Genomic DNA, 22,520 nt, shown 5'->3' with positions numbered 1-22,520 from the left:
TGAGAAAAATTTTAATAATTTTCTGAATTTATTGATAATAAGGTCCAATAAATCTTAGTTATACAAATATTTAATATTAGTATGCATGAATAAATACATGACGGAACAAATTTGATACTCAAAAACCAAGAGAAAAGTAGCATGGTGAATTTAAACCAATCAGAAAACGAAATAAACGTGGTACTCTCTTCGGATAACCAGCCATCCGAATCATCCGAATCCCACAAACCAAAGTGGTCCTTACTGTCAAAACGCAGCAACAAACTTTCTACACCCTTGATAGCAACTGCAAAACAAAAACAGTTTGACGCAGAGTTGAGAGCGACGCCAACGTATCACGGCAGCCACCGACCATCTCTCATGCTCAACAAGACAATGGAAAACAATCGAGCCTCTTTCTACACATCTCTGGAAAACCTCAAAGTAAACAAAAGTGCAATAAAACGAATTTTTATTGTATTTATTAATGCACTCATTCTTTTTGAAAGATACAGAGTAAGGAATATGACGGTGTTCATCGCGAAGCAAAAAATTTCAAAACTTTGAAAAAGGAGAAGAAAAAACATTCAGTTGGCGAAAGTAGTCTGGACAGCGAGGACGACAGCAGTTCGAACGTGGGAGCCGACTCAAACAGCCACTCAAGCAGCAATCAACCAAAAACAGCTGGAGTCAGGTTTGTTAGATTGTTGAGCATGTCCACGTTGGGCGATGCAATGCTTCCTCATCAATAAGTATTTCGTTGATTTACATATTTGTTATTTTTGTACTTGATAAATTTTAAAATATTAATTTTTTACTAAAGACCACGTTGAACATTATATCGATTTAAGAAAGCAGAACATATGGCTCCTTTCCTGCTTAAATATCACTGCATTTTCAGCATTGATCAGTTTCCGCATGGTTTTGTTGGATTCGTAGTTTTTGAATGATTATTTTCGATTTTATGCGTTCATTGTTGTTTTAGAGAATATCAACATTGTTGATTTAACAAATTTTAGTATTAATTAATTAATTTATTTACTTATTTATGATGTGCTTTGTTACAGCTGGTCAACTTTTAAGAAACTTTTTAAAAAACCGAGTTTCACCACGAACGAAAGTGACAAAAGCATCTCAATTGAGAAAGAGGTTGTAGATGATGATGTAGAAGACCGCGTAAATGATGTTGCTCCTATATGGGTTATCATTTAACACAATAATAATATTAAATAATTTAACAAGATAAATTTTCAGGATTATTGTCAGTTAACTCATTTACTAGCAATAAAATACAATAAAAAAAGTTTTCAATAAGTCTATTACCTACGTACTTTATAATTTATATTTTATAAATATTACGTACTACACATTAAATTTTTGATAACAGAAATCTCCGTTAGAAGTTAGCAAACGTTTGGAAGACATAACAGCAACTGAAGGGGCACCGGTCGTTTTAAAGTGCGAAATGTCTTATCTTCTGCGCAAACATGAACGAGATCCCCAGAGCTCGTTTTTTAAGACCGACAAGCACTTCAAAGTGACATGGGAAGATAGTAACAATAAAATAATCGATGCTAAGGATGATCGTATCCTAATGTCACTAAGAAAAAACACTGAGCACTGCGAAGCAAGTGACGACGGGGCAAAGGATTCCAGAAAGCCTTCTGTGGGAAACTTCAGGCAGACTCTCCAATGCAGTGTTACCGTTAGTTTTAAAAACATAATTGCTTTGATTCTTGTTTCAATAGCATTTTTAATAAATTAAATAAGTTTCAGTTTGTGAGTCTCAGTGACTCAGGAACTTATACATGTCGAGTAGTTGATGGATCAAGTGAAGTGACCACTGCTGCAACTCTTAAAGTTATTCCTGGTTGGTTATATTTTGGCATTTTCTTTAATAACATCCAATCCTATGTCTGATGTCATTGTTTTAGAATTGAAACCAAAACCAAAGACAAAATGCGACAATATAAACAAGATTTCAATAGTGGAGCGTAGAGAAAGGTTGTTACCAACGAATAGAAACGGCCATGATGGTGCAAACCGAGGTACATTATGTTTAAGCACAAAATATTTTAGACTTCAAAATGCTTCGTTTACAACAATTATTTGTTGGAATCAAAACTGAATGAACTGCGACAATTCTCTAATTAAAAATAACGTCTATAAAGTTGCTGTGACAGACAAGTTGACATGGCAGTCGGATTTTGAATCCAAGTACACGGAGATGACAGACATTCACAAGTAAAAACCATTGTCATAATTTCTTGATTATGCTAAGAATTCTATAAAGATATATACGTTTAAATGAAGAAGTAATTAGTTTGTTTTGTGTCAACGTAAATCAGTCAACAAACTTCTTTCGTAGACGACTTTACGCGGCAATTATATTCATTCATTCACAAGACAAATTATCGCATAGGAAACAATTAGTTATCACAACATCACCAGCTTTGTGAATGTTTGAAAACAATTACCACTAGACACATGTGGCTGATAGCAATTGCAATTACTTTTCTAAATTTTTTAGGGGACGATTTTCTACAATTCGTCGATGCAAACGCAACGTACACGAAGAAAGCAATTCGGTTATATTTAAAATTGGAGAGATGTTCGATGGCGAAGCAGGCCAGCGGACTGTCCACCACACAACTGACCAGGAAGTCTCGTCCAAATTCTACAGCAAATTTTTCAAAACTAAAGAGCAAGTTTTCAAAGAAGGTTGGACAGCCCATAAGTTGAAGCACGTAAATGTGCTGAGATGTTTGGAAATGTTTGAAACTTCGACGTCGTACATTCTGGTCTTTCCATTGTTAGTATGGTGGTGATCCCAAATATACGCAAATATACGCTCGTGAGATATATAATGCAGTTTTTGTAATTTTAAGGCGCAAAGTATGATATTGTAAAATAAGCAAGGTTTCATTTGTTTGCCCTGTAATCTGCATTGTTAGTCTTTTTATTTAATTAAAATTTGTATTTGTAGTAATACAAATTTCAATAAGATTCTTAATCACAAGTACATAAATAAATGTATTTGATAGGAGCGTGCATGGTCACTTGTTCGATTTCCTCACCAGGCCTTCTACCAAACTCAACCAGCAGCTGGTTTTAAATCTATCTTTGCAACTCTTTGATGTCTTGTCGTACACTAGCACTTTCAGCATAGTCCATTTAAATATTAAGGTGAAGAAACTAACTTCACGTATTTTGCAATGGCTTTGTTTTTATTTTAATGGAAAAACTAATCAAGTATATTTAATTTAATTTAGCCGGAAAACATTTTAGTAGATCTCTCCTTGCCTCGCCACCCAGTTATAAAAGTCATTGATTTTAGCGACGCTCAAGAGGTGGCTTCATCCAGCGCATACATTCATCCATTCGATGGTGATGCTGACTTTGTGCCCCCTGAAGTCTTGCGGCACCTGCCAGTGACATGCAATGCAGACTTGTGGTCGGTTTATGTTGTTACAGTACAACATTTTAAGTACAAACCTTTGATGTATACAATAACACCACGATTGTATATTCCTAAAAAATTATATTTCAATAATTCTCGTTAAATTTGTATTATAATTTTCTTTTTAAGTAATTTTAAATTATTTAAAAAGCTTATTTGATTGATCAATTAAATGTTGTTGCTTGGCAATCATCATCGTCATCATCGACAGCTCACTGACGCACCAATTCATAAGCAGGCCACAGAACCGAGTGGAACAGTTGATCCAGATTTCATATATTTTATTGGCTGTCAGAATTTTGCTTTACTCAGCTGAACGTGTGTTCGGAGTTATTAAAATGAATGTAAATGGGCGTGTTCTTTTCAACATGATTTTCTATTAGTTGCGTCACGATGAAGTGTTGATTATTTTTTCCAACTTTTGTCATTTCCTATGTCATTATTTTTTGGGAAATTTTTTAATATCAGGTTTATAACTGTTAATTCAATTTTTTCTGTCGGATTGTTACACTTTTTTAATTTTGCCTGGCCAGTAGTAAGTGTTGTTTTAGAAAAAAAAACTGTTTATATCTTTTCTTTGTATTTTTATTATTTAGTAACTTGTGTTTTTCCATTTTCATCTTGGTGCATATATTACTTGATTGTCGTTTTGGACTTTTATCTGGAACTCTATTGTCATTGCCATTAAGTAATTGCAATTCATAACCTAATAGAGTTTTTGCTGTTGTATCCCTAGTTGTGCTAATTCTTCATTTTCATTTGAGCTCAAATTTTTACTTTCTTCTAAATTCTTTCGTCTCATATTGTTTCACATAATTATTCACATATTCACAACTGCATCCCATTAATATCTTCTCAGTTGCCTTTGTAATTTTCCTGTATATCAAAAATTTTACTTTCTTTAATACAATTCTTATACCTTGTACCAATTTTTTTATTAAGGTTTTAGGTTTCCAATCAATCAATCTTTGTTTTGCGTCCAGAGACCCGGTTCCCCGAAGTAGGACGTTTCCACTTCATATTCTGGTACCCAGATATGAAACGCGCTTTTAGTCGGACCGGGCGACGACCTTTCGGGATCAATTATTTTTCATTTTTATGCTATTTTTTAACCGTAGAAGCTTTATATTTTTAAGATTTAGATATTTAAATACATTTGAAGGTCGTTTTTCATGCTGGTTTAAAATCTGCAAAGATAATCTTTTGTTGAAGCTGTGGTTTTAATATTTTCCATCTTTTCCGTCATTGCATTTTTACAATTAATCTACAGGATCCTCTTCTGTAACATTCTGTACAATCCCAAAGCATTTTCCGGCCCAGGACTTACTTCACCCGTCACCCCATAATACAATAATAACTATCAACTTATTTTAACGATGTTAAAAAGTTGTCGTTAAAAAAGCGGAACTGATTCAGTTGGAATATTTTATGTGGTCTAAATGCACCGTATACAATTCAGTGTGCTCTGTTTTAATATTTAATTACTGTGTATCTTAAGTTGAATATTACAACAGGAACGTTGGAATTATAATGTACAGCATGCTTAGTGGTACGACACCCTTCATCGCCGCAACTGTTGAACTCACGTGCCAAAAGACTGTCAATCTAGATTATGGTTTTCCAAACGAATTGTTTGAGGCCATTGATAATGGGGTAACTAAACTTATTTCAACCGTCCTCACTATGCCTCCCAGGTTCGTTTCATTCTAAATTGGCAATAAAAAGTAGAATATTTACTTTTGTAACCAGTTTCGTATTCATTAATTTTTTTATTCTAACAAAATAAATTTTTATCTTAGTTATAACCATGTAACAATAACGTTTTTGTTTTTAATTAGTCAAAGACCGACAGCTGAGTCATGCCGTGAAAAGTGCAATCTAATAGCATCCAATCTTGTGGAAAGTCGTCCTGCAATAGATAAACGCAACCTCATTAACTTTTTATCTAAAAGAAAAGCAAAAAGATAATTATTTAACATTTTTTGAGACATGCAATTTATATTGTCGAATATCGTCACGAAATTATTATTTATTTTATACATTGTTAATTTATTTAATCTTAAATAATCTATTTAGAAACGATTGTTGATTAATTTTATTGATTTCTATATTTAAAGTTTGACTTCACACTGTCAGCAATAACTAATAAATTTGTTAAAGCAAAAAATGAAGGTTTTTGTAAATGGAATGGTTTACAAATTTTATATTTAATCTTTATCACTCAATAGAACTTATTCAAACTCATATGAAAATTATACAAATAAATATTAATTCCCGAAAATGTTGGAAACTCTCGTTGCTTGTTTCTTCCATCTCGTCGGAGTCACCAATTTGTTGCTGGTTGCGCTAATACATAAGAACACCAAACCAGGAAGAGCAGTGCGCAAAAGTGAAAAAAAGAAAAGAATGGTGTCCGTTTGGACAGGCTGGACACGTGTTTCGTCCCTACCGGGATCTCATCAGCAGCCCTAGTACCTATCAGAATAGCATGGCAGTTTCTTCCTTATATAGCCCCCATGAATTACTTCTTTAGTTTGTGGTGTTTTTATTTATTTTTGAGGATCGTTAGTTTTAAACGTTAGGATTTGCAATCCGACAATATAATATAGAGTTGCAGAAGTTTCTTTTTGATAGGACATCTACTTAGAGTAGTATCAACTTTAATACTGAAATGGGCTGGGATCGAGAGATGATATGTATGTTAATCGGCAGAGATGAAATTAGCGTCATCATCTCAATTTGATCGGTGTCTGCAAAGTGGAAAAAACGTAATCTTAGAATTGGCTGACATGGAAAATGACAGGGCAGGATGTAGAAAGTGCAGAAAATAATAAAAGATTAATATTATTCTTTTTTTTAGGCAGCCAAAAAAATTGAATAACTTTTTGAAATCCAGATTGTTATAGTGTTGGCCAAAGGAAACGAGGCTGGAATTAGTTTTTAGGATTTTTTGCATTCCTGTAAGCGTGTTTGACTCTCAGATATGGATCATAACGTAATTTTATTGCTTCACGTGCCTCGTGAGAAAAATTACAAATATTTACAGAAACTGCGCCTTATGGTGACGAATTAAAGGGGAGCGTGATAATTTAACAAACTCCGGGTCCAAAGTATCCGGGTCCATTGGAATAGAGCGGAGAGTCCATAACAGCTGAGAGGTCGGATTGTAAGATGTTCAGGCTTATACGATGTACAAGATCTGTACGTAGGTGTTTAATAAGAAACGGGGCTTTTAATTCAACTTGGTCAGATTAATTAACGTCCGATGCCCTCACTTTTTTATTTAGTCAACAAACGAAGTTGGAGTGATGATCAGATTGAGTGTATTATCACAATAATGTTTTGGAATGATGGCATGCTGATATGGATTTTAATCTATAACAGGGATGGGTAAACTTTTTTCTGGATGGGCCGCATTAAAAACTATTTCACCTTTGAAGGGCTGCATATATATACATACAAATAGAAAATTTACTCAGCGTTGACCAGGTAGGAGGATGAAATTTTTAAAATTGTTGAAATGTTGATCGGGGGAGCAACATTTAGGACTGACGACCTTATTTTTGCTTATAATGTAATTTTTCATTTTTTTGTCAAAATACGAACAAGGCCTCGCGGACCACATAAAATGGCTTGGAGGGCCCAGTTTGCCTACCCCTGATCTAAAAGATATTAATCATAAACAATTTTCGTGCCCTGTGCGGCACGTATTTAAAACCTTGTTCTGCATGAAGTTGCAAAACCAAGTGGAAAAATTTATTTATTTTTTTCATAAATTTTTCCAACTTTAAAACACAGATTGGATATTAAAAAACTGTTGCAAATTTTTCTTTGAAGCTGTTAAGAAATACTTGCTGGGAAGGTCTCTACTAGTTAGTTAGTTAACTAGTTGGTTGATTGGTTGGTAAGTTGGCTTGTTATTTAGTTGGCTGGTTGGTTAAGTACACAAAATATGACCTCTGCTATGATAGGCTGTTTATAAATAAATGTTTATTTCAGATTTGTTAAATTTGCAGATTGCATGGTTGTTTTTGTGTTGACGTAATTAGTGTAACGCATTCTTGATTAGTGGTAACGATTGAACGACATGATTATAATTTAATTTTTTTAAATAAGCTTATGCTCGCGAGTTAAATCATGACTAAGTCTGATCTTGTTAAGATCGCCGTCAAGTGATTTGACATTACAAATTGACAAAATTTTACCAGCAAAATTGACAAATTTTACAATAACAGCACGTCATAAACTTACAGACTCCTTGTCTGTAAGTTTATAAAATATCATCAGCTTTGATAAAATCGCCTGTCAGCTAATTTACTGCCGGCAAAACAGTGTTCTTATCCTTGCCATCAGTCTCGGCAAGATTAAAAATGATAATGTTGTTTTCTTTTTCCTTGACGTCTTTAACGACATCAAGGGTTCGCTTAACAGATTTGAGGCCATTGCTAACAGAGTCAATACCCCTTTTTGATAATACCGGACCATGACTGTGACTTCAATTTTGAAATCATCGAGGGATTTTTCTAATAAATCAAGTTCATATTGTTGGCCGTTAAAACAAACGGTGCGATTCCAAGCATGGATATCATCCCTAAGAGCAATGGTGACATCTGATAACTTTTTGATGTCAGAACGAATTTCATCACTGATATCGTTTTTAGCAATAACAAGTTGGATGAGACAACAATATCCATCCAACAGTTTAACATTGTCATCACAAAAGCATTTCAGGTTTTAAAAATCATTTGTCATTTTATGTAAAATTCTCTGGCAAATAAGCATTACAATTATTATTGCATAGGCATTATTTAACATCGAAGATAGCCGAGTTTAAAGCTCTACCTTTTGTTGTTTTAACCTTGCCGTCAGCTATAGTCAACCGAAACGCGAGATAATTCCAATAGGAGTGACCAAAACGAGGTAACTACACTTACAGCTACGCCGCAAAACTTTCAACAAACCTCTAGTTGCAATCACGATGTAGAAACTGATGAGTTTTAAGAAATCGAATTCCAAACAACAAAATAATGCAAGCAAAAAACCAGAATCACCTTTGTTATAAATGATTAGTTCAAATGGTTTTGTTAAATAGAATGAAATAACTGTTCTGCTCAGACACATGAAAAGTGAGTACGGTTCAGATGGAATGGCGTTGTTTGAAGATAAAATGGTTAAATATGTGTCGTTGACAAATTCAATGATCTGATTAGCAGACAAATGGGCCGTTTGGAATATTTATGCATTTATGGTGAAAATACATGGCTCAAAGACATCAGAATTTGTTGAAAGACATGCTGAAAATTAAGATGAAGTGACTTCAAGCAAAAAGAGAACAGATATAATTAAGTTGTAGATTTTGCAAGACTTGAAGCGAGTTTAAGATGTCAAGAGTTTATGAAAAATTGAAAATATAAATGAAGTTGTCATTTTTTAAGAAAAGAAGCGATCGTTGAGGTGAGCTGAGGTGAGGCAGATGATGGCAGCAGTGGTTGATCCTGGAAAACACAAATTGATCATGAAGATGAGGATGGAAGAGTGGGTGGGTTTAAAATGAGTAAGTAGATAAATGACAAACAGCAGATGATCGAAAATTTGAGTGCATTGAAGTTTTTACATAAAATATTTCGTGCCAAGATTGTTTTTGCTTCGTCTGAAAAAATTCTTAAGCATTTAAATGTTTCGTAAATAAAAAAAACTCGAACACTTTTAGCATTTTCTATTAAAATAAAATTATTATGAAATGCATGTTGACGTTGAAGCAATTGTAAAGCTATCTTACTGAAAACAAAATGCTATAAATAGTAATAACTTTCATAATGAAAAATATAAAAAAAATTATAGTTTACAGAATTAAATATTTGGAAATACATTGCTTGAAACGATATCTCTTCTTGGTTGTCGGATTGGATTAGTGTTAGCGAGCACTGAACGAGCATACTCAGAATTCAGCAAACCAGTGTTCCTCAACCTTTCTTCCAATCGAAAGCGAGGATCGGCAGTTATCTGATGGTAACAAGCGATTGTGACTTGAAATTTTGTGGGCCTTAACTAAAAATTTGATGTTAGCAAGATTTATGAAGATAGTCACAAAAACTTTAATTAAGGTTTTTGTGTTTTTCTGTCCAATAAAAGCAGATGAATTTATGAATAATAAAAAAATAATTTTACATACATAACTCTAAATTGAACAGATCAAGCAGAACAGATTGATATTTTATGAAAATATTTTTTGTGATACAAGTGTTGCATTTAACCCATTCAAAAGTATCACCAGAGTTCAAACAAACATCAATTTTTCTTGAAAGTTTTGATTCAGTTATTAATAAATTTTGAACGATTAACATGGCATGATCTACGCTGCTTTTAAAGCTGTTTGACACCAAATTAGTGAAATAAAATCACAACTTGCATGGTCATAATTGAGAATTTGATCGTGGTTTAATATCATCGAAACTTTATCTTCATGAATTGACACTCTCTTTTAATAATTTTTTCATTAAAAAGAATTTATTCTTCCAACCCGTGCAAAGCCGCTTGCAAATGCTAATTATGAGATTTCATTTAAGAACGGATTAGAATAATTTAGGAAAGAAATTAATGTTTATAAGATCATAAATGTGATATTTGATTTGATGACTAATCATTTCTTTTTAGTTTTTAAAACTTACATGTTTTTAACAATACAGTCTGATCTACTTTATTTTGTTATTATGTTGTGTTGTTTCGTTAACGTAATAATAAATTAAAGTGTGGATGGGTGGATCGTCCGTTTCACAAAATTACAGTAAGTTTCCTTAGCGGCACCAAGGATTTCAAAGTATTACAACACTGTGATGTCGTCTGCTCGATGCATTTAAGGACTGATCACATTCTCGATGATCCACAACTTAAATGCTTCATTCAGTTATTTAAATTAACTTTATACATGTCTGTCTATTTTCAAACATATTTACTTGTTCAGATGAAAATGTATTGACACTGCTGAACAGTTTGTTTTCTTTCTCCTGGAACTTGTCCAACTTGTTACTCCAAGCAATTGTATTCTTCCACAACCTCATCAAGTCACCATCGACTTGCGGTCGCACCTGTTCAAATTTTGTGATTAAAATTAAATAAATTCACGTGAATCAAAATAATCGATAAAATTCAACAACTTCATTATTCTTGAAAAATAATGACAACTGCCAACCAGAGTTTCAGAGAGTCGGAGGTTTCTGCAAAAGCCAACTAGTTGAAATTTTGAAAACCATTAATGTTGCCAAATGCACTTTTTAGTGTGCGTAGTAGTCCTAAGTTAACTGCTGAGCGCATAAACTGAGGACAAATTTATAAATTGTTGTAACCTCGGTGAAAAAATGCATTTATGCATGAAAGATTCATAAATTAAATATTATTTATTTGTCGCTGTTTTAATATTGAGTGTTTAGTATTTAATATTTTATTTATTAGGGAATTAATGTTAATTTAAAAAAGATGATTCATAATTTACGTATAAAATTTGTGTTCAAATTTTCACTCAATTTCAAAATATTTTAATATTTGGTTTTTTTCTATAATACACAAATTTGGTTAAACTCCCATAAGAGTAAAATTACTTCCCAAATGGTTGTTGTATATTTTATCCGAGCATTGCTTAAAAAAGAACTGGAACATTTATAAACGAACAAGCTGCAACCAAGTAATTGTATTTGGATTAGGGATTCACCAAATAGTGAATGGCCGAATAGTCGATCCACCAATCTGCTGAAGCCGAAGACCAAATACTAAAACCCACAATTTTGATGAAGAAGTTAATTTTTCAGAATGAAAAAAACTATTGTAAAAAAACAGTAGGCAATTCGTATCCATCCAACAATTGTTAATTGAGATCGTATATAATCTCGTGTTCAAATTCAGGTGCTTTAACAGCTATGGTGGCACAAATAAATTTTCCGCTAATAATTTTCAACAATTATTGTTCTACAATACAAAAATGTGATGGTTTTAAAGCTTCACTATTCGGTCTTAAGATGGACGAATATCAAATTTAGACCGAGTGTTCGTTTCGTCTCTAGTTTGGATTAACGGTGTAGTGTAGCAAAATATATTTTGTAGCAGTCAGCGATCGTTTTTTAACATGCATTCTATATTTTTTACGATTTTTTCATTGAGAACAGTGGTTTGTTTATAAAAATTTACTGGATTCTGCTGTTTGTGAGGCTGAAACTAAGTATTTGGTTTGAATGCAATTTTTTGTATGGATATATTGTTATAAGGAGTAAAATTTTTAGTTATTGGTATAGTTATTTGTTGACACTTTTATTTAACACCCTCCATTAAAATTTGAGTTTTCATTCAACAGTTCCCACTTTCACTAATTTAATTTGACTACAAAATTAATCTATTTTTCCATCAGCTATCGTGGTCGGAATACAAGCTGGATTGAAATAAAATATACAAATATTATATTTAATTCGACCACGTGTACCGTAACATGACATGACACAAAACAATATAACAGAACATAACATTTATTAGTTGGCTTAAACCAAAAAGTCTTCAATATCAACAGAAGACGTAGGAATGGTTTTCTTTTTGGTATTGTAATGAAGCTTGTCAGCTGTAAAATTTGCATCTTGGTGGTACAACAGAAAAAAAAACAACAATAATTTGTAAACAATCCCAAACAAAAAACAATGCACAATAAAGAAAAAAAATTAATAATTACTTTTCAGTTTTTTTGAAGACAAATTTATTATAAATATGAAATAATGATTTATATGACGGAAAATAATCATGTTAACTGATTTCAAATGTTTTTAAAAAGATCTTTTATTTCATTGCATAATTTTGTTATTTATTTGAAATTGTAAAGTATAAGTAAAAAGAATTAGGGAGAAAATTGGTATAAAAACAATTTTCATGAAATTGAAAACTTTCAATTGAGTGATCAAAAACGGGAAAAATTTTTATTTGACTCCGACACCCGGCTTCCGGCCATTAACTTCTCCGTTACAAAATTTTAAAGTAAGACTTTTATACATGAAAAAAATTGTATTTGAAACCTTTCTTCTAATTTCTTCCAAGATTTCTTTTTTTTCATCAAGTTGCTGCTTTTTTTCAAATTCTCTTTCAATGGTTTTTAGTCGTTTTAATTCCAACTGTTCCTTCCTATATTTAACTCTGTTTTTTATTGGTAACATGTTTTGCAGCATGTATTGATATAATTTAAAATTGATGATATCAAATTTAGTAATTAATTAATATTAACTTGAATTTAATATCAAATCGAAAAAATTATTTTCGAGCCTGCTTTCGTCGTGTAGTGCTTGAATTTTCCTTTCAATTTCCAAATCATTTTGTTTTCCTAATTTCGACAACTGCTTTTCTGATTCTCTTTCTTGTAAATGCTCGTGGTATTGTTTGATCTGTTAAAAATAACGTCAAAATACGCATTTATAGTCTGTTATTAAAAACATTTATTGTAATTATTTGAAAATTATTCCCCAGAGCATTTTAATAAAAAACACTAAATTTTCAGATTTGACGTTTCCTTTTCAAATTTTATTTCAGAGACAATCTCGTGAAGTCGATTCAGTCAAAATTATGTTAAGTTAGCTGACACAATTTGATCCTTATCCGGATCAAAGCGAAGAGAAAGGCAGAGAAGAAGAAGAATCGATGATATAAAGGATAGCACGGATTTGGAAATAGAAGAGTTGCTGAGAAAGACGCAGGACAGATTTAATTGGATAAAACAAGTTCATGATGCAGCCTATTCTCGGATTTAATTTAATTTAATCGAAGCTCACCAAATGTGATGGACTTGTTGGATAGCTCATACCAAAATACATCCACCCTGAAAAATTCAGCTAAAAAGGTGTTTCGGGAGTGGGTGAAATTCGTAAAGTAGAACATCATACGACGTGACAGAAAACAGTAATAAGGAGAAAAGAAGGGAAAACCCCACACTATATTGTGCCATCACTGCTGACAAAATGATATTTTTTAATATATTGTATTAATTAATTAATTAAACTTAGTCCTAAGAATACATCGGATATGGTATCCCAAAATACGTCGGCCCAGTTTTTGTTGCAATTGGCAAGATGACAAGATGGCACAATAACATCTTTGCATAACCAGCCAATGACAAAAAGTTACTTTTAATTTAATTTTCGCGTCTTTTTCTTTCTTCTTGGTTGTTTCAGCTGCAATTTCTTTGCGGACGTTGCTGTTTATTTCATCCAAATCTTTCAGCATCTTTTCAATTTTTTCCTTTTCTGAGGTTCGCCAGTTTCTTAGCTAGTAATAGGTATCATTAAAATATTCTAGATCAAATAAAATTTGCAAAAATATATTTCATTATATTCAATTTTTTTAATTATGAAAAATTGTTTTTAACTTTTGACAAACAATGTGTAAAAAATTGTGTCAATTTTTAAAAAATTCTTGTAAGTCCGGTCATGAGACGATGTTCTATTATTTCTTGGTTGTTATGATAATGATAATAATGTTTTTTATTTGTGGGCGTTTATCTTTATAATATTAACTAGCAAAACGTATGCAGTTCAATATTTGAACCCTGTCTGTAATGAATTACTGAAAGCAGCTGAGTCGCTAAATCTTAAAATGGAATGTTATACCTACCGATCACTACTGTTCCAACTTTTTATTAGATGGTCTATTAAATTAAACGGTCTTGTCTTTTGAAAAAATAAAAAAGTCTTTTGTAGCTTCATTAACCGGAAGATTATTATTATTTCTCATGCGTTAAAGTCACTGATCGAATGCCTACTAGAATAAAGACATGAAAACTAAAGAACCCCATGTTCAGGGAAAAATTTAAGGAGTTGGTATCGGCACAGCTGGATTGTCTGGAAAAGTTAGACAAAACCAGGTAACCTTTTCAGGACACCCCAGTAAACGCTGCAACAGTTGTATGTGGAAAATCTGGACCAAAACGCCAGCACAACCGCGAAACTTGGTGGTGGAACGAGACGATGCAAAATGCTATTGCCAGTAAGAAAGCAGCTTTCAAACAATGGCAGAAGACGTAGACTGATGAAGATCGAAAAACATAGAAGCGTAACTTGTCAGACTGTAAATTTCATTTACTATGTTTAAGTTAAAGTTTGAGCTTTCATTTTACTAATTGCTATTGACAGAACAGTTTTAACTTGAAGATGACAAAAACATTGCGCTATATTAATTTAATTAAAATAAAATTACAGGAAAAGGTGGGTATTTATTCGAAACTTTTCATAACGATATTCCAACGTTTTTTTTTACAGTGAACTCTTTTTTAACAAAATTTTCGTAACAGATCAAGATTGATATCGATCACAAATATTAATATCTGTTTTTTCTATTGTTCAATAAAAACCATTTAGTAGAGCTTATGGAACTATTCTAAAAATTATCAAACATGCAAAAAAAACAAATCTATATATTTCTAGAAGTTGAACCTCAATGTGCACGACGTAAAATGCTATTCCTTCTACTCTATAGCTGTAAATTACAAATTAGCTTATCTATTTTTTGCGCTTATAGTATTTATTGAAGTGACAGTCAAACTAGGTTTGGAAAATTATTTCCATCCGGAACAGTTTTTTGTCCCGTACAAAACTACATTCTGATCAATTCTTTCAATTGTGTGATGTTGGTAAATGATGTGATTCAAGTAAAAAATCATCTTAACTAAAATACCCGGAATGAAAAATTACACAGGAACGCCAATATAAATTACATGAATATGGATATGCAGATGAAATTTGTTTAAAAAGATACAAAGATTCCTAAAATATGTACCTTTTTGTGAAGAGCTTCTGATTTTTCTTTTTCTAATTGCAAATGTTGGTTTTTAATTTCGTTACTCAATGCCTGCTTTGTGGTATGGTCAAAAATTCTAGAACATTCCTTCAGTAAATCGTTTCTATCGATAATCCAACTTTTGATCAATCTTTCACGCTTTTTTTCGTTAGAAAGAATATCACAGTACCACTTTTCATGCTCCACCTGTATAATGCATTTATAATTAATTGTCACCACAATAACGAAAATAACGCTTACGATTTCGTGTCTTTTTCTGTTTTGAAACAATCTTTGACACATGTCAACAAACAGAAATCTACTGTTCTCTTTTGGACATCGAAAATAAGCATCCCTGACTGATTGAAAAATATCGATTTCTTTTTGGGACCAAGTGCATGAACTGTCAATTTTATTCCCATGCGTTATTAAGCATTAACTTCAATAGGATATAATATTATTATCATTATTATTATTATTATTACTATTGACGCATTTATATAGCGCTAATTATAAAACAACATTTTTTCATAAGCGCTATGTCAAAGAAAAGCTCAAAACTTAATAAACTTTCCTCTTCCTTATCAGGTAGTAGATAAGTTGGCATCAGTTGGATTATTGCTGCTTCCAAATTTCCAATCCCTGATGCTGACAATTGGAATATTTGCTGTCAACGTAAAGACGAAACAAAGTTGATTGATTTTTGAAAATTCTTACGTTCGTATCATCTATGGAACAAGAGAAAACAAGATAATGTTTCGACATTAATTATTTTCAAGTGATCGACTATGTCAGACTCTTCATATTTCCTCACATTACTTGCGTGATAAAACCTTCTACGTCATATTAATTTGTTTGCCAATAATTTACGATCATTTAATGAACGTGGTGAATCATTTTCCTTCGCAGAAAGTTCAAATCACTTCTGTATTACTTGAATGTCCATGCCCTGACTCTAAAATACTCTGCCACAAACTTTCTATGGTAACTACATTTGAATACAGGTCAAAACTGCGCGAATGGCTGGTAACATAACATAACATAAACTAAAGAGGCGCGAACTGACGTTCCTATGCCTCCAGCAAATGAAAGCTTCCATTGTATTTTAAAAATAATAAAATAAATAAATGATGTAAAATAAAATACAGTTGGATGAAAATAAAGATTGTTAATGATAAATGTCTATGTATACACACATATATATATATGTACATACATACACATATATACACACACTCACGCACGCATCAGCCCACACACACACATTATCCACAAAGATGTCAAAGATAATATAAATATATAAACTATGACATTGTGCCAAGCGAGGATCTCCAGTTGAACATCATGTCCGTAGAATTCATATGTCGATCCAACTTCATTTTAAATGTTTCAACATCTTTAGCCATCACAATGTCCACATCCAAGCCGTTCCATAACAACCACCCTATTGGAAAAACAAAATTTCCCATGATTCGTGTTAAAACTATGAGTAGACAACTTGAACGGATGACCCCTGGTACGATCGTCGTTAGGTTTTTTTAACACAGGATAACACGGTGATAAAACGCTGTTCCTAGTTATGTTGAAAACTGTGATAAGATCACCTCTGATTCGTCTAATACCTCAGTGTGGAAAGATCGAGGAGTCTTAATCTCTGCTCATAATTGAGTCCAATACAATCTTTCACCATTCTTGTGGCCCTCTTCTGAATCCGTTCAATATCTTCTAAAACTTTCAAAGACCAGGGAGACCACACCGAAGCAGCATACTCTATCTTTGACCTGACAAGAGATTTATATAAGATTAAAAAAGTTGGTTTAGGTAATTTCATAAAATGTCTATTTATCAATCCTAGAGTTATATTACGGTTATTAATTGTATTATAAATGTGTTTATGAAATTTCATGTCTGGTTCAAATATCATCCCCAAATCTTTAACAAATTCCACATTTTCAAGAAGTAAACCATTCATAGTATAAGATCTCTTACCACATGCTCTACGCCCATAATTCATAACGACACATTTATCCATATTCACCCCAAGCTCCCATTTCACAAACCACCCATAAAAAACATCCAGACATGCCTGAAGAGCCTCCATATCATCATTAGAAGAGATACACTTGAACAATTTAGCGTCATCAGCATATAGATACATCCCAACATTAGAATCATTCTTACATAAATAAAAAATATCATTCACATAAATAACAAATAAAATTTGTCCCAACACACTGCCCCGTGGAACACCAATAATCACTTTAAAATTATCAGACAGACTTCCATTCACACACACTGCAAATGTTCTACCACTAAGATAATCAGAAATCCAATCAACCACAATCCCATTCACACCATATTCGCATAATTTTTTAATTAACTTGTGATGAGGAACTTTATCGAATGCTTTCTCAAAGTCTGTATAAATCACATTAATTTCCTTGCCTTCATCAATCGCAACACTCCAGTCATCCACCATTTTTAGCAACTGCATCGCAGCTGATTTATGTGGCATAAACCCAAACTGTCTACCTACTACCCATATTAGTATCATTAACATCATTCACAGATAAATTGAATACACTATAAAAGTTTTGCCCAAATAGATTAGCCTTTTCAGTGTCATCATAAACATTCAAAACCTTGCCCTGACCATCCAACTTATGAAGGACATCAATATCCCTTTTATTTTTTCTGGCTTTATTAATGTGCTGCCAGAACACTTTTAGATAGTTTTTTATTTTTCTTGAAAAATTTATCATAAAATTAGTATTAAATTGAAAAATATTTTTTTTAATATCATTTTTTATTTTTTTATATTCATTAAAGATTATACAACTTTTAGAAGTGACATATTTTTTCCATAATCTATTTTTATATTGAATCAGATTTATAAGGTTTCTGGGAAATTTTAATGCAAATCCATTATTATGAACCCAACATCAATTAAAGGAATAAATTTATTTGTAGCATCGTTCTGTACAGTACAGAAGTACATCCAGGCTTCATTGTGTTTCACAACATTATAAACTTGTTTAAATACACACATTTCTTTACTTAATTCAGTTCTGACATAAACTCTCATCTTATCATACTCACCTTTGTTAAAATTATATTTTTGCTTGGCACGTTTTCTAACTAAATTCCAAGTATGTCTCAATAAGAAGACCAGAACAATATGATCACTATTTCCAATTGGGGAGTTATAATCGATGTTGGCAACCACATCTTTGTCATGAACTAGAATCAAGTCTAATATATTGGATTTTTGTGAAGTACGAAACCTAGTAGCTTTAGAAACCAGCTGATGTAAATACAGATCCCTCACACAGAGCCTCCAGGTTGATCGATTTTTTATGATCCATTATGTCGGTGATAACAGCTCTGCGTATGTCAGAGCTGTACAATAAAAGTTGAAATTATTAATATTAATAATAATAATTAGATAAATGACTACAAACTGTGAAATTACAGATAGTATGAATAATGTGCAGAAAACAGACAATACAAATACGCAACGGAATGAATGTTAAATAATATAAAAGTTTACATCATCAGTATCACATAATATGTCGACATTTTCATCGTTTTTCGTTTTTCATAAATCCGAAATCAAAGTTAACACTAAACATTTCGGCTGTGAAAATTAAACATAAAATAGCGAGAAAGATCAAATGACCAAATGAATAATTACTTATAATTTTCATACAATAGTTTACTAGCTTTTTCCAATTCTTCTAATTTTTCAACATAGTAACCATCCATGTAAATAAATTGTTCCAAAACTGATATTTTTATACTTTTATTCGGACAGTTCATTCCGAAAGCTTCTTCTGGTATGCCGGTAACAACAGAATTTTGATCATCAATACTATTTGAATATTTAATGTTACCTATAAGAAATAGACATGTTCTTAAATTAGAACAATTTTATATTTTGTATGTAATTACTTTTGCCAAATTCAAATTCCATCTTCTGGGATATTAATTTTGGCAATGCATCGTCATTTTCATCCCTGCTTGCAACGATCAAATTGTGAATTATACTCCGTTTTTTCATTGCATTCATTATCAGATCTTCAATAATTTTTATACGTCTGTCCAATGAATCGTGCCGCGAGAGAGAATCTCTTTCATTCTCTAATTTGTGTATTGTTCTTGTCAAATAATTAAATTCATTCAAATGAATTTTTCTGTGTTCTTCAATTAAATTATTTTCATTTATTGCACGAGATTCTTTTACAAGATTGTTCATTCGTGTCAAACCTTCAACACTTTCTTGCTTCAAAATAGCAACTTTTTGTTTCATAGCTTCGTAATCTATTTCTTTACAATTTTTTATATTTGTCATTTCGAAATAAATTAAAAATAACTCAAATAAATAAATTAAAGTTAACTAATTAAATAAACTTGAAAATGAAAGTAGTGGGTAGGTAATATTTTTGTTAGCGCACCTGCCAGTGCGCGTCGCTTCACCATGACAACGACGATTGAAAAAAGTGAATCGAAGTTTAAGTCAGATTACCTGTCCATTGAATAACTGCAGATATAGAATATCGCACATTCTCCTATGTCACACACAAGGGGAGGCCTATTTATCCAACACTTTCTTATGGGTTGAAGTAGGTATGCAAAGAACCTCAATTTTTTCAAATTTTATTATTTTCGGTAATGTCGATTTTATTTTTTTAAATTTATACCAAATAAAAGTAATTAATTACCACATTGAATATCAATTGAAAAAAATTAACATTTTAACATTTCAAATAAAATCTATATTCTGAAATTAGTAAATATACGATCGTAAATTTTGACTCGAATGATAAAAAATCACCCTCCAAATATCCTCCGAAAGTAAGCTCCTTGTTGGACCGTTAAAAGTGAGCGAATGCTGTTATATTTATTCTAGTTATGTGGTCTCACACATATATGTATATATATTAATCATAGGAATAATATTGATAATTATATATATATATATATATATATATATATAATATTGCAGATGTATTGGTTGATTGATAAATGTGTTAGTTTTCATTCAGCTAGTACAATAAATGAAAGTAAGGAGATAGTTAAAAGTTAAGCACGCGTTGAAATTGCTGTAGAAAAAGTCAAGAAAAAAGTCAAGAAAAACCGCTGGACGTAAAACCCACACCTAGAAAGCGACATGGAAGGGATTGTAAATTTAGTAAAATAGTTGCATTAAAGGTAAATTGTGCAAAAAGTTGCCAGCTTGCATATTTTTCCTCTGATCCACTTAGATTTAACCGTTTGGAAAGTGAGGTGGATTGTTTTACCAGGAGTGGCACCAGTTACATCGTAAAAGATTATTTATTATTATAATATCTGTCAGCTACACTTTTTTTCTAATGGCTTGCAAATGAAATTATTCTAGAAGGTTATTGAATAAGTTGTAATTATTTTATTTATGCGATCTACAGACAGCCAAATTTTGACTCTGAAAATTTTTTTCGATTTCAAGTAATTCACCTGTTAAATTAGTAAACTGAATAAACTGATTAATCTATTTGGAGAGAATATTAATACATTAAAGGACGATATTCAAAACATAAAAACAAAAAACAACATTTTTACACACTTTATGTTCTTTCAACTTTCACCCAGCACAGCAGCACCTTCCAGAATTTTTTTCTACGTTAATAGACAATATATTTACCAAGAATTTGTCAACGCATAACTCTTTACCAGCTCACTCATCAGATCATCGGAGATCACTACCCAAAATGTACCAACAATATGGGTTCGCTCGATTTGCTTTTTTTTATCTTTTTAAATTTTTACAAAATTTACTCAATCAAACGGTAATAATGGTCAGTGGCGGATTCAGACAACTTTGACGGGGGCCAAACTTTGGAAAATGTTTAAATTTTGACGGGAGCCAAAATTTGTGGTAGTGTGGCTGACGACTTTTTTCGTCAATTTTATACATAAAGCGGTTCTTTTTCTGATTTATTAAAGAAGCTGCTCACAACGGGGCACTAGTTCCCTGGCCTCCCGCTAGATCCGCCACTGATAATGGCTATTATTTTACCTAATGGGTGTTCAGGTCGCTTTCCAACACGCAAATAAATAACTCATTGCACCATATGCATCTTGTAAGCAGTGCACAACTGCATTCGAGACAGATCACCGCAAACATTGATTTAACTAACACCATTGATAATTCTATGAAAACAAGTTTGCTTGGTTTTGGCGTTTGTTTTGTTAATAGAATGTGTTCTTTCTAATTGAAAAGTTTCCAATTTAATACTTTGTCCGTCAGACATTTTTTGAATGAGTTGAAATTTATGATAATTGTAAAAATTATTAAATATTAGTTGGTAAAATAAAATTTGAAATCAAATTTTACAGTAGAGTTCTTTTAGACAAGATGGCTGCATTATTTTTATATTTTGCATTATCTTGCCGACAACAGCTGAGCAATTATTGTAAAGTGGATTCATTTCGGTAAGTGAATACATCGGAAATTACGTGAAGTAATGCTGTTGATGATGTTTGTTCTGCCATTCACTGGTTTGTTTACGCGCGTTTATGTTACTTGCAGAAGTTCTTATCCTACATGAACGGTAAATATAATAACAACATCTGCAGCAGCAGAAACAACAATAATATTATTAATAGTAGTATTGCTTTTATAAAAAATATAAAAAAATATATTGTAAATACATTTATTACTTTAAGAAAAAAAAGCAATCTACTAATTCAATCCACTCCACACGTGAAATATGTATATAAAGCGCAACGTAGTCAACAATTAATACTGAAATATCTTTAGCAATTTTAAACTTTGCACAAATATTTTCATCCCATTTTAACATTGGATGATAAATTTATTGATAAAAAATAATGAAGAAAGAATTAATATTAGTGGTTGGCATTTTTGCTCTAGTTTGGTTGACTCCAAGTCAGTGCAGTCAGGAACACGTGAGGCCCATATTAATGCACTACAAATGTGTGTGTCCCGCTGCTTTCAAATGCCAGAAGGAGTTCAAATGTTTACGAGACGTCATGGAGTGTTACTGCGACCAGTGCTCTTGCTTCCCGCCTGGTTGATTGTCTTGTTATTTGAAAGTTTTTTACCAACATTGAAATCATCATTTGATTGATTTAAAATCAAAACACTATTTTATTTTGTTTGATTTTTTGTTTCAGAGGAACGACCCATCAAGGGAGTGCCAGAAAAAATTTTCTGACCACGGTAAAGCGTCAGGCCCTGATGGATTCTAGTGCAATGCAACTACGGAATTACGTTCCAATATGAATTAAC

The 22,520-nt window shown here is 32.1% G+C and overlaps 4 protein-coding genes across 4 annotated transcripts; 1 reads left to right on the top strand and 3 right to left on the bottom strand.

The window, feature by feature from the left end:
• Positions 1–7,748: 7,748 nt before the first annotated feature.
• Positions 7,749–12,621, bottom strand: HELRODRAFT_158681 (hypothetical protein; the record flags this gene model as incomplete). Its single annotated transcript, XM_009010686.1, has 5 exons — positions 7,749–7,902; positions 8,401–8,402; positions 9,308–9,487; positions 10,393–10,524; positions 12,484–12,621. The coding sequence occupies 5 exons, from the start codon at positions 12,619–12,621 to the stop codon at positions 7,749–7,751; spliced, it is 606 nt and encodes a 201-aa protein (XP_009008934.1).
• Positions 12,622–13,215: 594 nt separating this feature from the next.
• HELRODRAFT_158680 (hypothetical protein) lies at positions 13,216–16,328 on the bottom strand (the record flags this gene model as incomplete). Its single annotated transcript, XM_009010685.1, has 6 exons — positions 13,216–13,290; positions 13,583–13,723; positions 15,230–15,436; positions 15,491–15,588; positions 15,800–15,896; positions 16,296–16,328. The coding sequence occupies 6 exons, from the start codon at positions 16,326–16,328 to the stop codon at positions 13,216–13,218; spliced, it is 651 nt and encodes a 216-aa protein (XP_009008933.1).
• A 1,812-nt stretch (positions 16,329–18,140) lies between these two features.
• HELRODRAFT_158679 (hypothetical protein) lies at positions 18,141–19,580 on the bottom strand (the record flags this gene model as incomplete). Its single annotated transcript, XM_009010684.1, has 5 exons — positions 18,141–18,469; positions 18,531–18,628; positions 18,939–19,122; positions 19,181–19,369; positions 19,496–19,580. The coding sequence occupies 5 exons, from the start codon at positions 19,578–19,580 to the stop codon at positions 18,141–18,143; spliced, it is 885 nt and encodes a 294-aa protein (XP_009008932.1).
• A 2,519-nt stretch (positions 19,581–22,099) lies between these two features.
• Positions 22,100–22,514, top strand: HELRODRAFT_158678 (hypothetical protein; the record flags this gene model as incomplete). Its single annotated transcript, XM_009010683.1, has 2 exons — positions 22,100–22,301; positions 22,408–22,514. 2 exons carry the CDS (start codon positions 22,100–22,102, stop codon positions 22,512–22,514), a joined length of 309 nt encoding a protein of 102 aa, XP_009008931.1.
• Between the last annotated feature and the right edge of the window lie 6 nt (positions 22,515–22,520).

The sequence above is a fragment of the Helobdella robusta genome, assembly GCF_000326865.2.
Source record: "Helobdella robusta unplaced genomic scaffold HELROscaffold_1, whole genome shotgun sequence".
In the NCBI taxonomy this organism is placed as follows: Eukaryota; Metazoa; Annelida; class Clitellata; order Rhynchobdellida; family Glossiphoniidae; genus Helobdella; species Helobdella robusta.
This window is presented reverse-complemented; position numbering and strand designations above follow the sequence as displayed.